General features: G+C 32.2%; 1 protein-coding gene across 3 annotated transcripts in view; it reads right to left on the bottom strand.

Moving 5' to 3' along the window:
* Positions 1-240: 240 nt before the first annotated feature.
* The window catches only part of LOC106470888 (mediator of RNA polymerase II transcription subunit 18-like), a 19,026-nt gene continuing 917 nt past the window's right edge, over positions 241-18,349 (bottom strand). Inside the window, exons 2-9 of one of the 3 annotated variants that reach the window (XM_022399526.1) lie at positions 18,301-18,338; positions 16,950-17,141; positions 14,662-14,728; positions 12,151-12,273; positions 8,067-8,145; positions 2,685-2,771; positions 1,045-1,091; positions 241-478 (exon numbers count right to left, since the gene is read on the bottom strand). In XM_022399526.1, coding sequence (XP_022255234.1) covers positions 430-478; positions 1,045-1,091; positions 2,685-2,771; positions 8,067-8,145; positions 12,151-12,273; positions 14,662-14,728; positions 16,950-17,124 — 627 coding nt within the window. In that variant the 5' untranslated portion in view covers positions 17,125-17,141; positions 18,301-18,338 and the 3' untranslated portion in view covers positions 241-429. Of the gene's footprint in view, positions 479-1,044; positions 1,092-2,684; positions 2,772-8,066; positions 8,146-12,150; positions 12,274-14,661; positions 14,729-16,949; positions 17,142-18,300 lie in introns of all 3 variants that reach the window. The other 2 variants (XM_013931464.2, XM_022399527.1) reach the window with 2 other exon arrangements.

Below are 18,349 nucleotides of genomic sequence, written 5' to 3'. Positions count from 1 at the left end.
CAAAATATATAGAAAAAAGTGTAATAAGAATAACAACGATTACCATATTTCTGTAAAACACTAGGTGTATGAAAAACAAAATGAATTGAAGTGTAATAAGAGTAAGGACAATTACCGTATGAACGTGAAACACTAGGACAAAGAGAGAAATTGCACAGTAAAATAGAGAATATTCTTCTAAAAATGTTATCATGATATCACAAGGTTTGACCATTATTATCAAACTAGAGAAAACTGACATTTACCAGAACTGTCACGTGTATTTTAATGATTATCATACAATGTATAAAACAGATAATGACAAAATGTTACAGTACGTAGACCACCAATGCGAAAAGATATTCAGTATTTGTTGTTGGCGATATAATTCCTGGTAAAACAATAAGTAAAGAATACAAGAAATGTTAGGGAGTCTTAAATTGTTTTAATTCATATGTGCTGAAGTCTTCTGTGGTCAATTTTCTCCAGCTGCACTAGCCTGAAGCAGGTTAAGTTAAAATAACATGTACACTATGAAAACAAACAGGATAATTTGCTATTAAGTACTATGGATTTTATTAATCACATTTTTATTTGTTTTAAAAATAAAACCAGTAAGATTCCATATTTGCAAAGAAAATAAGTTTTTTGTTCCTAATACATTCTGCAGTGTTACATTTAATTTATATTCACGTAATGGGTGATAAATTACGTATTTAAAACTTCTTATTTTATGTAAAAATCACTTTATGCTTATATAATTTAGAATTTATATAACCAACAAAACTTTTTAAGCATGGCATAATGGCTCCGTGTTTTTTTCCCAAGTATCTTCAAATAACTTTAGAATAATACAATAAACAAAACGCATGATTATTTACATAATGAAAAATTAACTTCTGATACACACTTTTCAGAAATATATAACCTATTCATTTTTTCTACACAAAATTCAAAAACTGTCAATTTTCTAATGTTAACAAGATAGCCTATATTATTATCATCATAGTGGTGTATTTATAGTGTTTATCAATTCGTGAAGTCCTTACAGACATAAAAGGATACGGTTTCAATTGTTCTGCAAATGACTTAACTTCGTCCGCTAGAGCATCCTATGAAGAAGAAGTAGAATGCAGTTATCTTCAGTCTATTAATAATCTCATCAATAAACCATAAATTACTGAAAAAACAATTTATATCATTATATAGTTCCTAAATTACCTTTCCTGGCACATCTCTTGCAACAACTAATTAAAACACTAAAATACAAACGATTCTAGAAAGTCAAAATATTCAACCCGAAATGTAAAGAAATCTAATTTTAGGTTGTTTTTACCTATTTCACTTACACAGACCTTTTAAATGAATAAAAAGGATACTTCCTCAGTAAGCTACTAGATATTAAGAGTTCGGCTGGATATCAAACTAAATGTTACTAGTATAAACATTAAATCATAAAGCAAGTTCTGAAAATGGTAGGATTGATATGTATAGAGGAATGCTATTAAAAATCAAAATTATTTAAACATCTCTGAATTCTCCATAACTTGAGCTGCTACATTGGTATCCGTGTTACGTTTAGCAAATTATAAGACCAGTGTGGAACGACTACAAAAGTAAGGTCTACAAAGCCACAAAACTGGAGGTTGAGAAGGTTTGTTTTAATTCAGTCCCATCTCTGTGTGTGCTACTCTAGCATCAGAGATACCATAAATAAAATACTGTTTCGTTGTTGTTCTCTTAACATCTATAGGTGCTGTGCTCAGACAGGACAGCCTTTAAGCTTCAATAACACATTAATACTCCATATTTCAAACACCACACTGACTATTTACTGAAAGTTAGGCTAAAATAACAACGTTCCTGTTTGCTCTACAATAACATTTTTGGGATCTTACCAAATCCTTTGATACACATTCTGCAACCTTAGGTTTGTGTATCATGAAATCTCACACTATATACAATGAATACAACAGAACTGCTACAATATTACACAATCAAGAATGACTTCCAACAAGACTACAGCATTCTTGTACCATTCAGAATGAATACACTTTATAGAATGATTACAACAGAACTGTTACTATCTTACACTGTATAGAATGATTACAACAGAACTGTTACTATCTTACACTGTATAGAATGATTACAACAGAACTGTTACTATCTTACACTGTATAGAATGATTACAACAGAACTGTTACTATCTTACACTGTATAGAATGATTACAACAGAACTGTTACTATCTTACACTGTATAGAATGATTACAACAGAACTGTTACTATCTTACACTTTATAGAATGATTACAACAGAACTGTTACTATCTTACACTGTATAGAATTCAGTTCTGTTGTAATCTACTATCTTACACTCTATAGAATGATTACAACAGAACTGTTACTATCTTACACTCTATAGAATGATTACAACAGAACTGTTACTATCTTACACTGTATAGAATGATTACAACAGAACTGCTTCAACCCTATTTATATAACTTTGTATGATAAAATACTGTTTGTTCGAGTCACTAATATTTCTTATTCTTCTAGCACAACAAAATAAATGTACGTTCATAAAAGCTTTATAAATATATGATGCATTAACAAGACAAAATATTTAGAAGTTAGAACTATGATGAAACTAGATAGTTTTAAAGGGTGAGAGAGAGGAGCATATAATTATAAAATCATTACACTGACCTGACCAGAGGGGGCGACCACACTCAGCTCAACTAAATGAGACTGAGATATAGGCTCTAGGTTTTTTGGGTTTCCTTGTTGAAGAAGCTGTAAAAAAAAAAAAAGACAGTTGTTGGTTTTATTTTAACATTAGGGTGTATATAAAAAAAGAAAAGATTTTCAAGTAACACAAAAAAGAAACTATTAAATACTTTATTCTGTTGATAAACAGATGATCCTGATATCAAATGAATTATTTAAAAAGAACACAAAATAACATTAATATGGTAGTCTTTTATCCAAACTTGTAGACAGATCTTTTTTAACACTGAAAGAAAAAAAAAGGGTCAAAGTATTTGCCTGGAATAAATAATTGTTATTGAATGAAAATATTCAATCTACTCTATATTACTGTAAGCTACATTTTTAATGATAAGGTCAAGTAAGTTTATTAAGATAGTTCTAAATTACCTAAAAATATTGGTGATCGAGAACTTTGCAAAGTGTCTAGAAACAAGGCTACTTTATAAGTATGAGAATCAGTGAAGCATTTGGTCAGTTTCTCACTTGGTAGAGTGCCAGTCAAAGTTAAGCATTCAGAACAGTGTTAGTTATCATGTTATTCGATTGAGTAGCCATGAAATTGTATCAGTAGTTTTACTTGTGCATTAGTCATAGTATCATTACTGAGTAAATCTCTGCTGAAAGTGAAAACGATATTTATGAACTTAGACCTACTGTATTATTGATGATACCTTGAAGCAAACATTAATAAAGAAACAAACACATTTGTTATTTTCATTTCTTTTGTTGTGAATTGTAAAAGTATTTGTGTGTTAAATTACATCTGTAAAAGCTACAGAAACTGCCTTCAATGAGAAGACATCAACTAACTGAAGATAAGGTATAAAAGCTACAGACACTGCCTTCAATGAGAAGACATCAACTAACTGAAGATAAGGTATAAAAGCTACAGAACTGCCTTCGATGAGAAGACATCAACTAACTGAAGATAAGGTATAAAAGCTACAGAAACTGCCTTCAATGAGAAGACATCAACTAACTGAAGATAAGATAAGTAAGTTTAGAGATGATTTGAATAGGTAACAAAGAAAACTTTCTTAAAAGTTTAGTGCAGTAACCAAAGTAGAATGTTTGGAGAAGATTTTGTCATCATCAGACTTAAGTAGTTTACCTAGACACAGGAATATATTTAAACAGTGAACCAAAAAAAGTCACATGAATAGAGACTGCTTAAGGGCTAATAAAGATATCTTATCGATGTTTGGTTCTTTGTTTAAAATTACAATGTTTTTACTTTTTAATAAACATACTATGGCTTCATTGAATTTTAATGTTTGTAAAAATGCATTTTTTTATTACGATCACCAAATAAAATAAAATTGCCATCAAATTAGGTAAGTTAATGTCTGGTGAGAACAGCAAGTGACTGCAAAATATTATGATGACTCAAATCTTTATTTAATATCATTTTTATATTTATTCTATTCAAATAATGTACATAAATAAACTATTATTAGTACTTGTAATCATGACAGTTGTAAAATGTGAGAAAATATTTTTTTTTTGCTTTTACAGGTTGTAGGGGTGAGTGGTGAACTAATCAATTAATCTAATGTAATTGATTAATAAGTCTGTCAATTAATCAATTATCAACTACCACTAGTTGCCCAGCTCTAGCATGAACTATTCTGTCAACAGGTGAGTTTCCTGAAACAGCAGAGAGGGAAGGTCTATAGATCCATTGAAGATTAACCCTCTCATGGCGGGCATTGTTTTCTGCATATGACACAATGTTTTAGTGAAGTAAGTTCAAAATTTAATTATACTACTTTCTTGTCATGATATGCCAATAAATATAGCATAAAAACATAGCTAATAATCCATATTTTAATAGTATGTACGTTTTAGGTTCTTACTTTTATAAGACAATATTAAAAACAATCTAGAATTTCCATAGTGTGAGAATTGTGACATTTGCTCTCTATACACCTCTCTTCTCTAATTTATTTACCACCCCTCCAAGAAGTATGAAAATTTACGTAAATTACTTATTATAATATCATCATCACTCACGCAAAGCATAATTTTCATTACCTCAAATCTTATTTGGTTTCAGAGCTATGAAATTGACAACCAGACCCCTCTTTACAAGCCCACCCTTCACATCCTCTCTTTTCAGAAATTGCCAATAGTTCTCTCCGACATTCAATGATATAGTACTTATAACTAATGGAAAGCCATGGTTTTCATCTATCAAATGACATATTTTATTATGTTGTTTTCAGTAAAGAGAATTGTAAATTTCCCTTTCAGCTCAAGCTTGATTCCCATGGGAAACACATTGAAAACCTTAGATGAAGTTTTAACAGCTCTTGATGCATAGTTACAAAGCCAGAAACATTGTGATAGTTTTGGGACATTGTCTGCTTTTTTATTATTCTGTGTTCTTTGGTGCATTATTTAATTAAATGAAAAAATATTCAGTGCACTAATACTATTAATAAATAATGTAGGGTTAAATGTCATCGACAGTTGACAGAAAAAAAAAGATCCAGGTAAGTATTTTTTCTTTTTTTTCATGTGTATTCTTTATTTATTATTGTAAAAGTAACTAAAATGTAAAAATAGCAAACATTTTATGTTAGTTAAGGCTAGATTAGGTTAAACAAATAATAATAATAAAGTTTTTTCAAAACGTACACTCGTGAGCAACACACAATTAGATTATTAACTTATAATGGCCAGAATAGTAGTTAGGGTTCAAAGGTCAATGAAACAATAAAATTTAAATATAAATAGATGTATATTGTTTCGAGTTTGAAACTATTTAGGATAAACAAATGTAGTTTCATATTACAATCTGAAGTAATTCTAGAAAGAAAAAAAAGGGTAATTTACATTTATTTCGATTGATTTTGGTGATTATGAGGTCAGTCAAATTCACCAACCTTGAATAGAGCTAGGGTAGGGAAAATAATGGATAAAATATAAAGTTTGACTGAAAACAAACATTTGAAATGTATTTAGGAGGTTTTAGAGATTACACAAATCAAATCTGAGATTTTTGATATGAAGAAAAGTATTTTTAATCTTAAAGTGGAAATCACTTATCACTTGGACTAGAATATAGAAATACTATATATATTCACAGACAAATCCTTCATTAAAAAATCTGATTTTTTTTACATATAAAAGACTTGTAATGTTTATTAGAAGTCTGCCAAATTTTGTGAAGATACAAGAAGTGTATTAAAAGTTATGTTATGGAAACTATAAGGAGTATAAAAGTGGTTACAAGGTCAATCAATTCAACCGACTTTGTTGCGAGAGAGTTAACTCTGTCTAGAATTGGCCAATACTAAAGAACCTGCATGAGATAAGAGGATCTCTTGAACTGTGCTCTTACTATCGTTATTTTGTAAAATTTATTCAATTACATAACTCATCCTTTAAACAAATTACTTTAAAAGCCAAATAAGGTTTGTTGAACTTCTGATTGAAGTATTGCAGAAACGGAAGAACAAACTTAAGATCCACTCGTTTTAGATACAGAAGCCAGTGTTGTCACATACATTCGAAAGCACTCTGTCATCTCCACAACCCTACAACTGCTGGACTGTTTAGATATTAAAAAGCCACTGGAGTAAAAAAGAGAATGTTTATATTGGGTTGGGTGCCTGGGATCAGTAGAGAACGGGCATAAAACATGCAAACTATGCTGTGAGCAAAATAAGGTCCATGAAAAAAACAGCATGGGCAGTTACAACAGTATTGTGTTGGAGCACCACTTGAGAGCTGCTGTTGATATGCTTGGTCCTCTGCCACAAAATAACAGCGGGAATAAATACATCATGGTTGTGATGGACTGTTTCACAAAATGGCCAGAAGCATATGGTGTTCCCAATGAGGAAGCAGAAAGTTGTTTCGTTTCAAGACTTCGCATGTCTACGGAATTCAGATCAGGGATGCAACTTTGAATCAGCCTCGTTTGCAGAAACGTGTTAAGTTTTTGGGACTGAAAGTTTAGGACAAAATTCCTTCATCCATCTTCTGAGATGTTAAATTAATTAGCCATTTATGTGGATGAACGTCTGAAAACATGGGGTCAAAATCTTCCACTGTTATTGATGAGTTATTATACAACAGGCGATACACCATCATTACTGATGTCTAGGAGAGAACTTGAAGTGCCATTAGAGTTTCTAAACTCTAAACCCAAGAATGCTCATGCAGCAGTCTTATACAAAATAAGCAGACGAACTAAGGAACACCACTGACATCAAACATGACTTTATCTGGGAGAGACTTATATCAGCTTATGATAAAAGGAAAAGTTGTTATGGTGTTAATGCTGATAAGCCTGGATTTCCTTGAGGTAACGTGTAACTGTACAATCCCCACTGCAAAGAAATTAAATCCAAAGTTAAGCAGGTGTTCGGAATGACCATATGTTATACTGAAAGAACTAATGATGTGATTTACAGAATCCAGAGATCATTTACCTTGATCAGCTGGAAGTATATTGGTGAGACAACTGGGTAGCTCTAGAGAAGAACTTGTCAGGGGAAACTCAACCTGCTGAAGAGCCCTTGAAAAGATCACTTTCAGAGAATCAACAAAGATAGAGCCATCACTGGATTTGATCAACCACCTACCAATGAACTCCTTAAGTGACAGAGCAGCAAGTAAATACAAGAGACAAAGCCACCTCATCTGTATACTATGGGCTTCAGAGTAGAGAACCACCAAAAAGACTTGGTACATGGACAGTTTAGTGAAGCGTTTTATTTTTGTACCTGGATTGTTCAAGAGTCAGTGTTGTAAGCTATATTTTTCAATGTTTTAATTAAGATCAAATAAGTTCATAAAAGTAGTCCTAGAACACCTAGGATGCTTGTAAAAATTACTGATCAACAGACTTTGTGAAGTGTCTAGAAACAAAATTACATTATAAATACAAGAATCAGTGAAGCATTGAGTCAGTTTTTCAGTTGGGGAGAGTGGCAATCACAGTGAAATACTCAGAACAGTGTTAGTTATTGCATATATCCAGTTACTTGATCAATTAGCTATGAAATTGTACGAGTACGTTCAGCTGTATCTTAGTCGTAGAACCACTAGTAAGTAACTCTATTGAAAGTGAAAACATTATTTGTGAACTGAGGCCTACAACTGTTTATAATTGACACTGATAGTAGCCTGTAACAAACATTAAGGAAGAAATAAACAAATCTGTTATTATTTAATGGACTAGACTTTGCACTATTTTTACCAAATAACCTAAAAGAACTCTCCCAATGAAAACAAACATTATAACACTATTTTATAACATACAACAAATTTATGTTAATGAGAATACTTTACAAACTTATATCTTACCTGATAGACTTTAGCAACTATAATTTTCATTCTTCCTTTCCTAAAAACTTGTCCTTTCAATACAAACTCAGATTCCAGTCTAGAATGTAAGAAACGAACGAGCAATCAGCTATTATTACGTGAACCTTATGTTAAATACTACTTATTTACTACATAGAAACAAAAATACCAAGATAACTTTTCATGATGTTATTAAAACACGTAGGTTCAAGAAGTCTTGGTAGAAATGAATACAAAACCTATAACCCGAGCGCTTTTGAAAGTGCTCGAGTTATAGGATAAATTTTGTTGGTATAAAACCATCAATAACTTCAAAGCAACTCAGTAAACTGTTTTAACCAATCTCTTACAATTCATATTTATCATTAGAAATAATAACAACTATTTTTTGACATAAGTAGTGTGAAAAATGTTTATGTTTAATGTAATGAACAAGAATAGTCGTATTACATTCACAACAATTGATACATTTGTGATAATAGGTATGGTACAGATGCTAAGCAACCACAACTGTGCTTTTCAAGTACGATCAATTCCTGATCAGCAACATGTTTCATGCTGCATACAGTGCATCCATTAATGTTCCTGTGTCATACCAGTGAATCTTTTTTCGATCTCATACGCAAATTATTCTAATAATCACACCAAATTTTCGTATGAATATTTTGTAGTAAACACAGACTGTACTGCTTCTTTCTATAGCCAACTAACAAGATTGACAAAGTACGTGATCTGTTTTTATGCATTAAGGTTACTTTTAGGCACCATCCAGTACTTTGATAGTTCATATAATTTTAAAGTTCATACAGAATAATTATTAAAATCATCTATCTAGTGTTAGATTGACAAAAACTATAAAAATTCTCAAGACAGTTTATTTAAAATTGTGAACAAGCAGTTTCTTGCTGTTGGTCAATTATTTCCAATTTCGTCTTAATCCATCTGTTTCTTAATCGTAGATTGCATCGAAACATAATCGAATAAGCACACCTATAAGTATAGAAAATTTAGCGAGAGGAACGACTAGACTAACAATGATATTCCGATTGCGAACCCTCTCTACAAAAACCTGAAAATACAAGAATCAGTAAACAACCTTTCCTGAACCATTCTTACTAAATCTTCAGATTGTTAACTTCACGAAGCAACTTCTATTTGAAATAACTACTTTCCTTTCATGGATTGAAGCTATATAAAGCTATGCTTAACTTTTATAGTTGTCAATGCGGTAACGTCTAACATATCTTTACATTTCATAAAAAATAAATAAGACTGTAAACTGTTTCTCAATCTCTAAATGTGTAGGAGCGGTGTTGAAAGTTATATATATATATATATATTACTCTGTACCAAATGTTTATCATTTATTTTTTTACATTATGACAGGTAAAACTGACATTGACCTTTTTACAACACCTAGAATCTGATATTCACGAAACAACACCAAGTATAATAAGGAAAATTAGTTAATAATCATGCATATGAAGCTATTACGCTTACGTTGGTTTTTTTTTTATCTAATTCAAAACGGAAACAACAATATAAGCCCTCTGTAAACACACGAAAATAGAAGAATAAGTGAAGAAATGATATTACTAGAATTCTTAGTTTCCTTTATCCCTAGAACATACCCTAATCTCGTAACTTTTCATCCTTGTTAGTTTTTTGTGTTTGTTGTTCATTTATGTTTTGTTTTGAAAGACCCAAAACATAATATTCAACACAGTTCCTATTGTCCTTGACTAACCAGTATCCTTCTTTCACGAGTAAATTGTTTCTATGTGCTGGTTAGTCTTTTTCTTTTTTGCTCCACGTTATAGAAAGAGGTTAACTAAAAAAATTCAAAATCACAGGCAGACATGATAAATGTTGATTTTAAATAAAAAATTTTGTAATAATACACCAACAAAAACCCATCAAAGCTTATTTTGTTATGTTAAAAACAGTTTTGTACTTCAATATCAGGTTGAGCGTGGCATTTAAACCATGAATAACATTACAGGCAACAAAGAACCACTTGGCCCTTCAAGGATGTCCCTGCAAACCCACCCCTAAGTAAAACTTTAAATCAACCATTTGTCTTTCAGAAAAGTTAATATTTTCCATATCTGAAAATGTATTTCAAACAGATACTTACCTCTCTGCACAACTAAGAGCTATTACCTTGCATGCAACTGTTGTAGAATTTCCTACGCATGACACAAGCCTCGAACAAACTCCCACCCCTACATCTGTCTATGTGTATTGTGCCAGTCTATGATGTAATCATTATAATGCTGTAGCCCTCCATCAATAGGAAGGTGACACAACCTCCATGTACAGTAATCCCCGTGAGCACTAGCATGTGAGAATAGGTTCATTCTTCATGAAGAAAAGAAAATTCACCAGAATTGGGTAGAAAGGTGGTGCAGAGAAGTATCTAACTGAAATTATAATTTTCCTATACTGAAAATGTATTTCGGATAGGTAGTTCCCTATATATAGCTATTCTCGTTCAGCGCTGCCCTCTATATGCAAAAAATATTTCACAAGCCACAAGCCTTGCACTCCCATATACCCCACAATCGTCATGGTTCAACTGCGTCTTGCATGCGACAACCCTCCACCAATAGGAATGCAACACGCCCTCCTGACGCAAGTGGCTCCATCTATTTAGTTCTACCTAAATACATAACCTTGCATTGACCATAACTAAAAGCAATTTGCCAAACTAATTGTTTAACTTATCAACTGATCCAAGTCATTGTGTAGTACCTGAACATCCTCAAAGAGATTAATGTCACTAGCAAACTTCATTAATGTAAGCAAGAAAAAGCAATGGGACAAACCACAAGAAACAAGTCTATTTTAACTGAACCCAACCTCCCTACAGTCCAATGAAATAGTTTTCTCCAATCCCTAATGATGTGATTTTTTAGTTACTTTTCTGTGTGGTACCTTATTAAAATATTTTTGATAATCTAAGTACACCAAGTCCACACATTTTCCACCATCCGGACAACAAGATCACCCTTGAAAAAAGTAATGATTTGTAAGAGAAGATTTTCCTTTAGTGAATCCATGTTGGCTTTATTTTATAGCATATTCCACTGAATGATTTTGCAAAGCCTCTGTTATCAGAAGTTAGACTAACTAGCCCATAAATTATCTTTAAAAAAACATTAATAACTCTCGAATCCTCAAGCACTTGCCACTTTTTATCGACTAATGAAAAATGGAAGAGCTAAGACTAATATCAACTTACTTCAATAAGGCCTCACTAAAAACTTCAGAAGTAGAAATAAAAACGACGTCTTAGATGTCAGCTTTCTTCTAACAAGGTATGTAATATCCATAAAATTTTATAAATAATTCTACAACAAATATATCACACTGACGTAAGTGGCATACGAATCAGGTTTCTACTAACAAGGTATGTAACATCCATAAAATTTTATAAATAATTCTACAACAAATATATCACACTAACGTAAGTGGCATACGAATCAGGTATCTACTAACAAGGTATTTAACATCCATAAAATTTTATAAATAATTTTACAACAAATATATCACACTAATGTAAGTGGCATACGAATCAGGTTTCTACTAACACGGTAATATCCATAAAATTGTATAAATAATTCTACAACAAATATATCACACTAACGTAAGTGGCATACGAATCAGGTGGAGAGAGCAGACTGTTATTTTTAGCACTGAGACCAGATTATACAGTTAGGAGTTGTGATATGTTTTCAGTTGACTTATGGTACAGTGTGTTACTGCATGTTACTTCCATAATAATGACAGAAAAAAATTAGATGCTCGATGCCATGACAGTTACAATTAAAACAAACAAGTATAAAATGTTTCATATGCATTAACGTTTATACTAACTCTGGTTTACAGAAAATATCTACACATTACAGACTACTTTGTCTGAACAGCCCTAATGCTTCATGAGAATTTTGAATGAATCTAAGTCTACACTGAACATAGTGCTCCGTTTTTATTATCATTGCATGTTTATGTTCACCAATACCTTTGCACTTCTTAAGTTCTATAACAAACACGTTAATTGTATATATTGCTTTTCACTTACCTGAAACCTAATTCTGTAAGAAACTGCACTAAGTTTTTGGATGTGCTAACATCAATGGAACTACGAACTAAAGTCGGTCTATTCTTGTCACCAACTTCTGGCTGTCCAATGTAACGAAGATGCCTGACAAGTGAAATAAAACTATACAAATTACAATTACATGACTTAATGCTAAAATAAATATAACAAAATACAAAAAGGCCAAGGTCATAGTGCATGAATTCAAATGTAATATTATGGTGTCACTTGGAGTTTTGTTGTAAAAAATAACTTGCATATCTATAATAATGACCACAAATGTAGCATTCATTACACTGATAAACTTCTGTATTGTCTTATTTTTTTAACATATTTATAATCTTTATTTTGTTCCAAACTGTAAACAAGGCCTGTGTACACGTATATAAAATATACAAGATTCAAACACCATTATTGATTCAATTTATTTTTGGCTCTACAGTTCAGAATCGTGAACTAACATACCATGAGAAGCTTTTACTTCATTGAACTGCAAGTTGATTACTGAGAAATGGAGTAAAAGCCAGCTAACAACTTACTTTAAGTGTTGATAAATGACATAGAAATAGTGAATTAAGAAGGAATTTTTAAAACTTAATGGTAATTACTAATATACATATAAAGCAAAAATAGAGTATTTACACAGCAGTAAGTTGTATATACAACTAAAAAAAAACACTGAACAGGTTTGTTCAAAACATACCCACAATGATACGCCCTGTAGTTAATAAAAACATTACAAAAAAATAAGAAAAACAAACAAATATCCTAAACTTTTATTCTTGTTTTCTTCTTATGAAGGCTTACAGCTAAATGCTATGGGGTTTATTTTTACATTCCCCTCCCTTATAAATCAGTTTTTTGTTTTTACTATTGAATTTATTTGATGTATTCCTTTTAAACTTAATGTTATATCTGTATATTATATTATAGATAAGTGATTCTGAACGTGGGGCGCCCCCCCCCCCCACAGGGGGGCAATTTGAAAATGCTACAATAAGAAAAAATTTTTCATTTGGGTGTGAAGAGCAAAAAATGTTCCGTGACTCAAAACTAAATTTCTAAATTTTACATCATATTATTATACCTTTTCAACACCAAATTTGTTTCTATATTAAGGGGGCATCAAATGTTTCGAGGTGTCGAGGTGGGGCATGGAGCAAAAAAGGTTAAGAACCACTGTTACAGATAATCCTACTCATGGTTCTTTCAAACTCCATACATAATTTTGTACTGTGTATGAACTTGTGTTTATTACAGAATTTATTTGATGTATTCCTTTTAAACTTAATGTTATATCTGTTTAATTTATTATAGATAATCCTACTCATGGTTCTTTCAAACTCCATACATGAAGTTACACTGTTTAATGTGAACATCTTTTTCCATAACAGACAGCTCTATTCATACCAATTCATTGTAGAGTTTCTTTTAGGGATCTGTTTTTTCTTCCTTTCATACTATCATTAAAATTCAGTGAGATAACCATGGTTTGGAGTTGTCTGCTAAAGGCTGAGTCATGATAGCTCAGTTCTCAGCCATATATTGCTATTGTAAGCTGAGGTTCATGATTTAGAGTTGTCTGCTCGGGGCTGAGCCTAGTAGCTCAGTTCTCAGCCATATATTGCTATTGTAAGCTGAGGTTCATGATTTAGAGTTGTCTGCTCGGGGCTGAGCCTTGTAGCTCAGTTCTCAGCCATATATTGCTATTGTAAGCTGAGGTTCATGATTTGGAATTGTCTGCTCGGGGCTGAGCCTTGTAGCTCAGTTCTCAGCCATATATTGCTATTGTAAGCTGAGGTTCATGATTTAGAGTTGTCTGCTCGGGGCTGAGCCTAGTAGCTCAGTTCTCTGCCACATAGTGTAAGTGAGATTCGTGACTGAGAGCTATCTACTCAAGGCTGAGCCAGATTTCCGCCACATGGCATTAATGTAAACTTCATGATTTAGAGTTGTCTGCTCAGGGATGAGCAAGTTCTCAGCCATATAGTGCTAATGTAAACTTAGGTTTATGACGGGGAGTTGCGTGTTAGCTCAGGTTCAAGTTCACTCTTTTAACCTCCTTTCAAATGCACCTGTTTGGAAAACAAGGCTTAAGTCAAACAGTCTGCAAACAGCATACTCATGATATAGTGGAGAGTTTCACCTCTTTAAATACAAGGGAAGAGTATTTAAAATATAGTGAAGGTTATCACACAAGTAAAACTGGAAACCTGTTTATTACCAGAAGCTTCCAATTGCTCTTCTATATTTATTGTCTGCACAGAAAATCTACCAATTATATATTTAAACCCTACTGACAGTGCACGTAATGATGAATATACATCTGAGTCTAACAAGGGAATTAATAAAAAATATAACAGAGTGAAAAATGATTTAACAGGTAGACATCATTTAAAATAATAGAGAAGAATCATCAGAAATTAGTACAGTTCATAAACTGAATAAAAAAATATTACGTGATCTTTATTTAATATTTAGTATTACACCTACCATGGGTTTCCAGGGTAGTCTAAAGCTTGCCGTGCCCTCAACACTAGAGGAGTTCCTGTAGGTCCTCCTGAGGAAATGAAATATAGCTTTAACTATTTCATAAGAGAGTTTAGGGAGGAAGGAGGACATCTGCCACATCAAGGTCACCACTCATTCATAAAAACAATCAACATAAGTGTTAAAATCAAATTTATAGTCCTTCATATCCTTATATTTATTCAATAAAAGTTTACTGCTTACTCCATATCATTAGTCAAATCATCAGCTTTATAAATTATTAGTATTAAATATATTCTTCGTGTAATGCTGTTACACTCGGGAGAGGTGTGAAATTCATATCACCAAACACTCGGAACAAGAAGATTTGTCTGAGAGACAAGTTTTACAGTTATACTTTGCCTGTTGGTACAGCTGGGCGATGAGTGAAGTATGCCAACTGATTAACTGTTTGGCTTATTAATTGATCTTATTCAACTAATCGATTATTCTCGAACGAGACTTGGAAATTTGGAATAATCAAAAATAGTGAAGATCTTAAACACCAATTTTCATTTATTTGATCATTATTATGAAATTAATGGATTTAATCATAACTTTGACAGGTGTATTTTTACTTTTTAACATCATTAATTCTCTTCTTAGTAAATACACTCTGTGCAGGTTTCTAAGGAGCCACTACAGTTCCTGTAACTTCTGAACTGTGGAAGTTGATAGATACACACACATTTAACTATGCATACATCTAAAGCTCAAACCAAAACTACATATCTCCTTATTTTACAGGCCCTCAGTCACACAAACAGTTATAGTTGTATTTAAATTAATTAGTTTTGTCTACAGCCCAAATACAAAACAACTTTAAACTATTTTTTTATGCATATACATTTAAATATACATCAAAGTCTGGAACAATACACATTGATACGTGCAGGGGTGGGAACTTTGTTCAAGGTTTATGGCATGTGCAGAAATTTACACGGTAGTGCCCATGGGGTAATAGCTCCTTGTAGTGCAGAGAAATGAGTAGTACTCCTGAACTGAATTATGAGTATAATTTTGATGGGAATAACCTTAATGGTGTTATTGAAGTAGGGATCTTGGTGTTCTGGTTCATCAGTTTCATAAGTCATCCAAGCAATGAGCTGTTGCTAGTGGCAGGGGAAAAAGAGTTTTAGCTTGTACATACAGAAATATTAAATAAAACAGCTAGACTCAAACAACAAACTCTTTCCTTATGGCCAGTGAACTTAAACTGTCCCATAAACATCCTTGAGGACATATAATGCCTTGGCCATCCATTATGCATGATGTAGTGTTCCAAGTGCTATCAATCGTATTTCACAAGGATGGATGCCCCCAAGGAAGATTATGGCTAGTTCAAGAAGCTCTCGATAATTGTTTCTAGGTTGGTTGAACGTAAATTGTCTTATAGGACACTCAACGACACTGTCCTTTATTTCCTCTACGCCTTCTGCTACTTCATCGTGGCCAGCTGCAGTTTCATAAATGGACTGGTCTATCAAGATTGCTGGAAATGATTGAAAATTGCAATATCTGGATCGGAGGAAAGCCTCATACAGTCTTCGAACACGTACGCCAGGACAAGTTCCAAGATATGATGCCAATATACCATATACTATTAATATTAGTACTATTTTGAACTTTCTGAAAGTCATTATAAGCTACTATATTCCTCGATTGCAGACGCTTAATTTCCTCTTTAAATCCTGTTGCCATTTCCCAAAGTTCACACTTCTCTTTATCCATCGTCTCTACTCCATTAAGGATAGTTTTCAATTTATCCTATAAACTTTACATACAAATAGTAAGTCTTCAGTACTACATTGTTACAATCAGGCAAATCACAGAAACGCTATTGATCGATAAATATTGACCTACTCTTTATTTACCCTGCTAGCTCCTTTCCTTAAAATTATATACATGATCCTTTAATTTTCTCTATTGTATATGCACATATATATCAATTTTATTTTTCAATTACTAGTACCACACTATAATCTTGAAGTTTAATTGTTTTCACAGAAAGACGGATTATGCGTAATACCAAAATAAAATGTTTATTTTCACCATTATCTTAATGTTCTTGATTAAATTACGATTCCCAACAAATAAATCCACTGCCAGTATCTCTTAAACATGACTGTTGTCCTCTCACTTTTGATCTAATACCAGATAAAGAAGTTTCCCCCCCCTTTAATAATGAACTTCATCAAAAAATTGAAATATGTAAAATTAAAATTCTGATTACTGCTGGTAATGTCACTTACTGATTTGATAGGCCATCTCGTAATCATTAAAATTTTCTGGGGTCAGTTCTGAGTTGTCACAAAGACCTCGCAATCTGTGCAATAAAACTTCACAGGAATTGTCCATGATACTTCCCTGAAGCAAATATTCCTGTTGTGGAACTGCACTGACAGGCCTGCGTCCTGTTGGTTCCATGATTAACTAAAATATACCTGTAAATAAGATACTACTTCAATACAAATCATCACAAGTTCTATCAATCATTACTTATGACAAGTTCTACAGACAAAATAACTAACAAGACCAAACAAGGTTTCAGAACAATGAGAAGTTTGTGGAGAAAACTTAATCACTTATTAAAAATGAATTAAAATTTTATTCTCACAATTTACTGATATATGTCATTCCAGTCTTTTAGAATTAACACTGTTTGAGGTTAATTTACTTGAGAACACGTGATGTGCTGATTGTGACTAGTGTGGATTAAAATATTTTGTGGAACAAAATTGAAATAGGGAATTTTATGAGGCAAATCCCAACCATAGTTCAAAGAAATTCCTGCTCCTGAGGTTAAGCACATGCAGAAAAGGAGTAAACTCCTCAAAAGAGCTTGTACCCCCACGAAGAGCCCACTCCTCAACTGAAACATAGGTTTAAATAAATATACTACTGTAGCAACCCTACCCTCCATCTTATCAAGTTATACACAGACTTCAACTACAGTACGGCTAACATTAAATATCTAAAACTTTAGAAGAAACACATCTCTTAGAAAATGTAGCCACTTAATGCAAAGTATTTTACTCATTTCAAGTAAAGCAAATAAAATGAAAGACTTCAATGAAAATGCAGAAGTTAGATATAAATGAAAGTATGACAAAATTCAGATATTTAAGAACAACAGAAATGTTATTAAAGAGTTGTGAAAACAGCAAAGCAAAGTCAGTAAGAAATGTTAACTTCAGTAAAGTGCATATGATTCCACTAATACAATGATACATACACCTACAAGTTAATAAGAAATCATGAAACCATGCTTCCTCAATATTCAGGCTACATGTTCACAATTTTATTATTATTAAATTATGAGTTAGCTGACTTAATGATAGTGTAACGTAATTTTTACTTTCGGTTTAATAATTTAAATCTGAAAGTGAAATGTATTACTTTAAGTGTAACTTGTTTAGTTGTTTCTCTGACTGAACTTGTTAAATCAAACTTCACGCAATACCGGAGTCAGACTAAAGGGTTACTTTTTGTTACATTTTTCCAATATAAAATGTACAATGAGATATATTAACGGAAGTGTCACGTTAAGTCAAAATTATAACATAAATTGCATTTAACTTTTAATATTTAAGTTAGACTTACAAGTTACACGGCAAAATGAAAATGTTTCGAAAACAGATTTCAAACGAGT

This window comes from Limulus polyphemus, unplaced genomic scaffold (genome assembly GCF_000517525.1).
Source record: "Limulus polyphemus unplaced genomic scaffold, Limulus_polyphemus-2.1.2 Scaffold4268, whole genome shotgun sequence".
Classification (NCBI taxonomy): Eukaryota; Metazoa; Arthropoda; class Merostomata; order Xiphosura; family Limulidae; genus Limulus; species Limulus polyphemus.
Note: the sequence above shows the minus strand (reverse complement) of the source record. Positions and strands in the feature narration are given on the sequence as shown.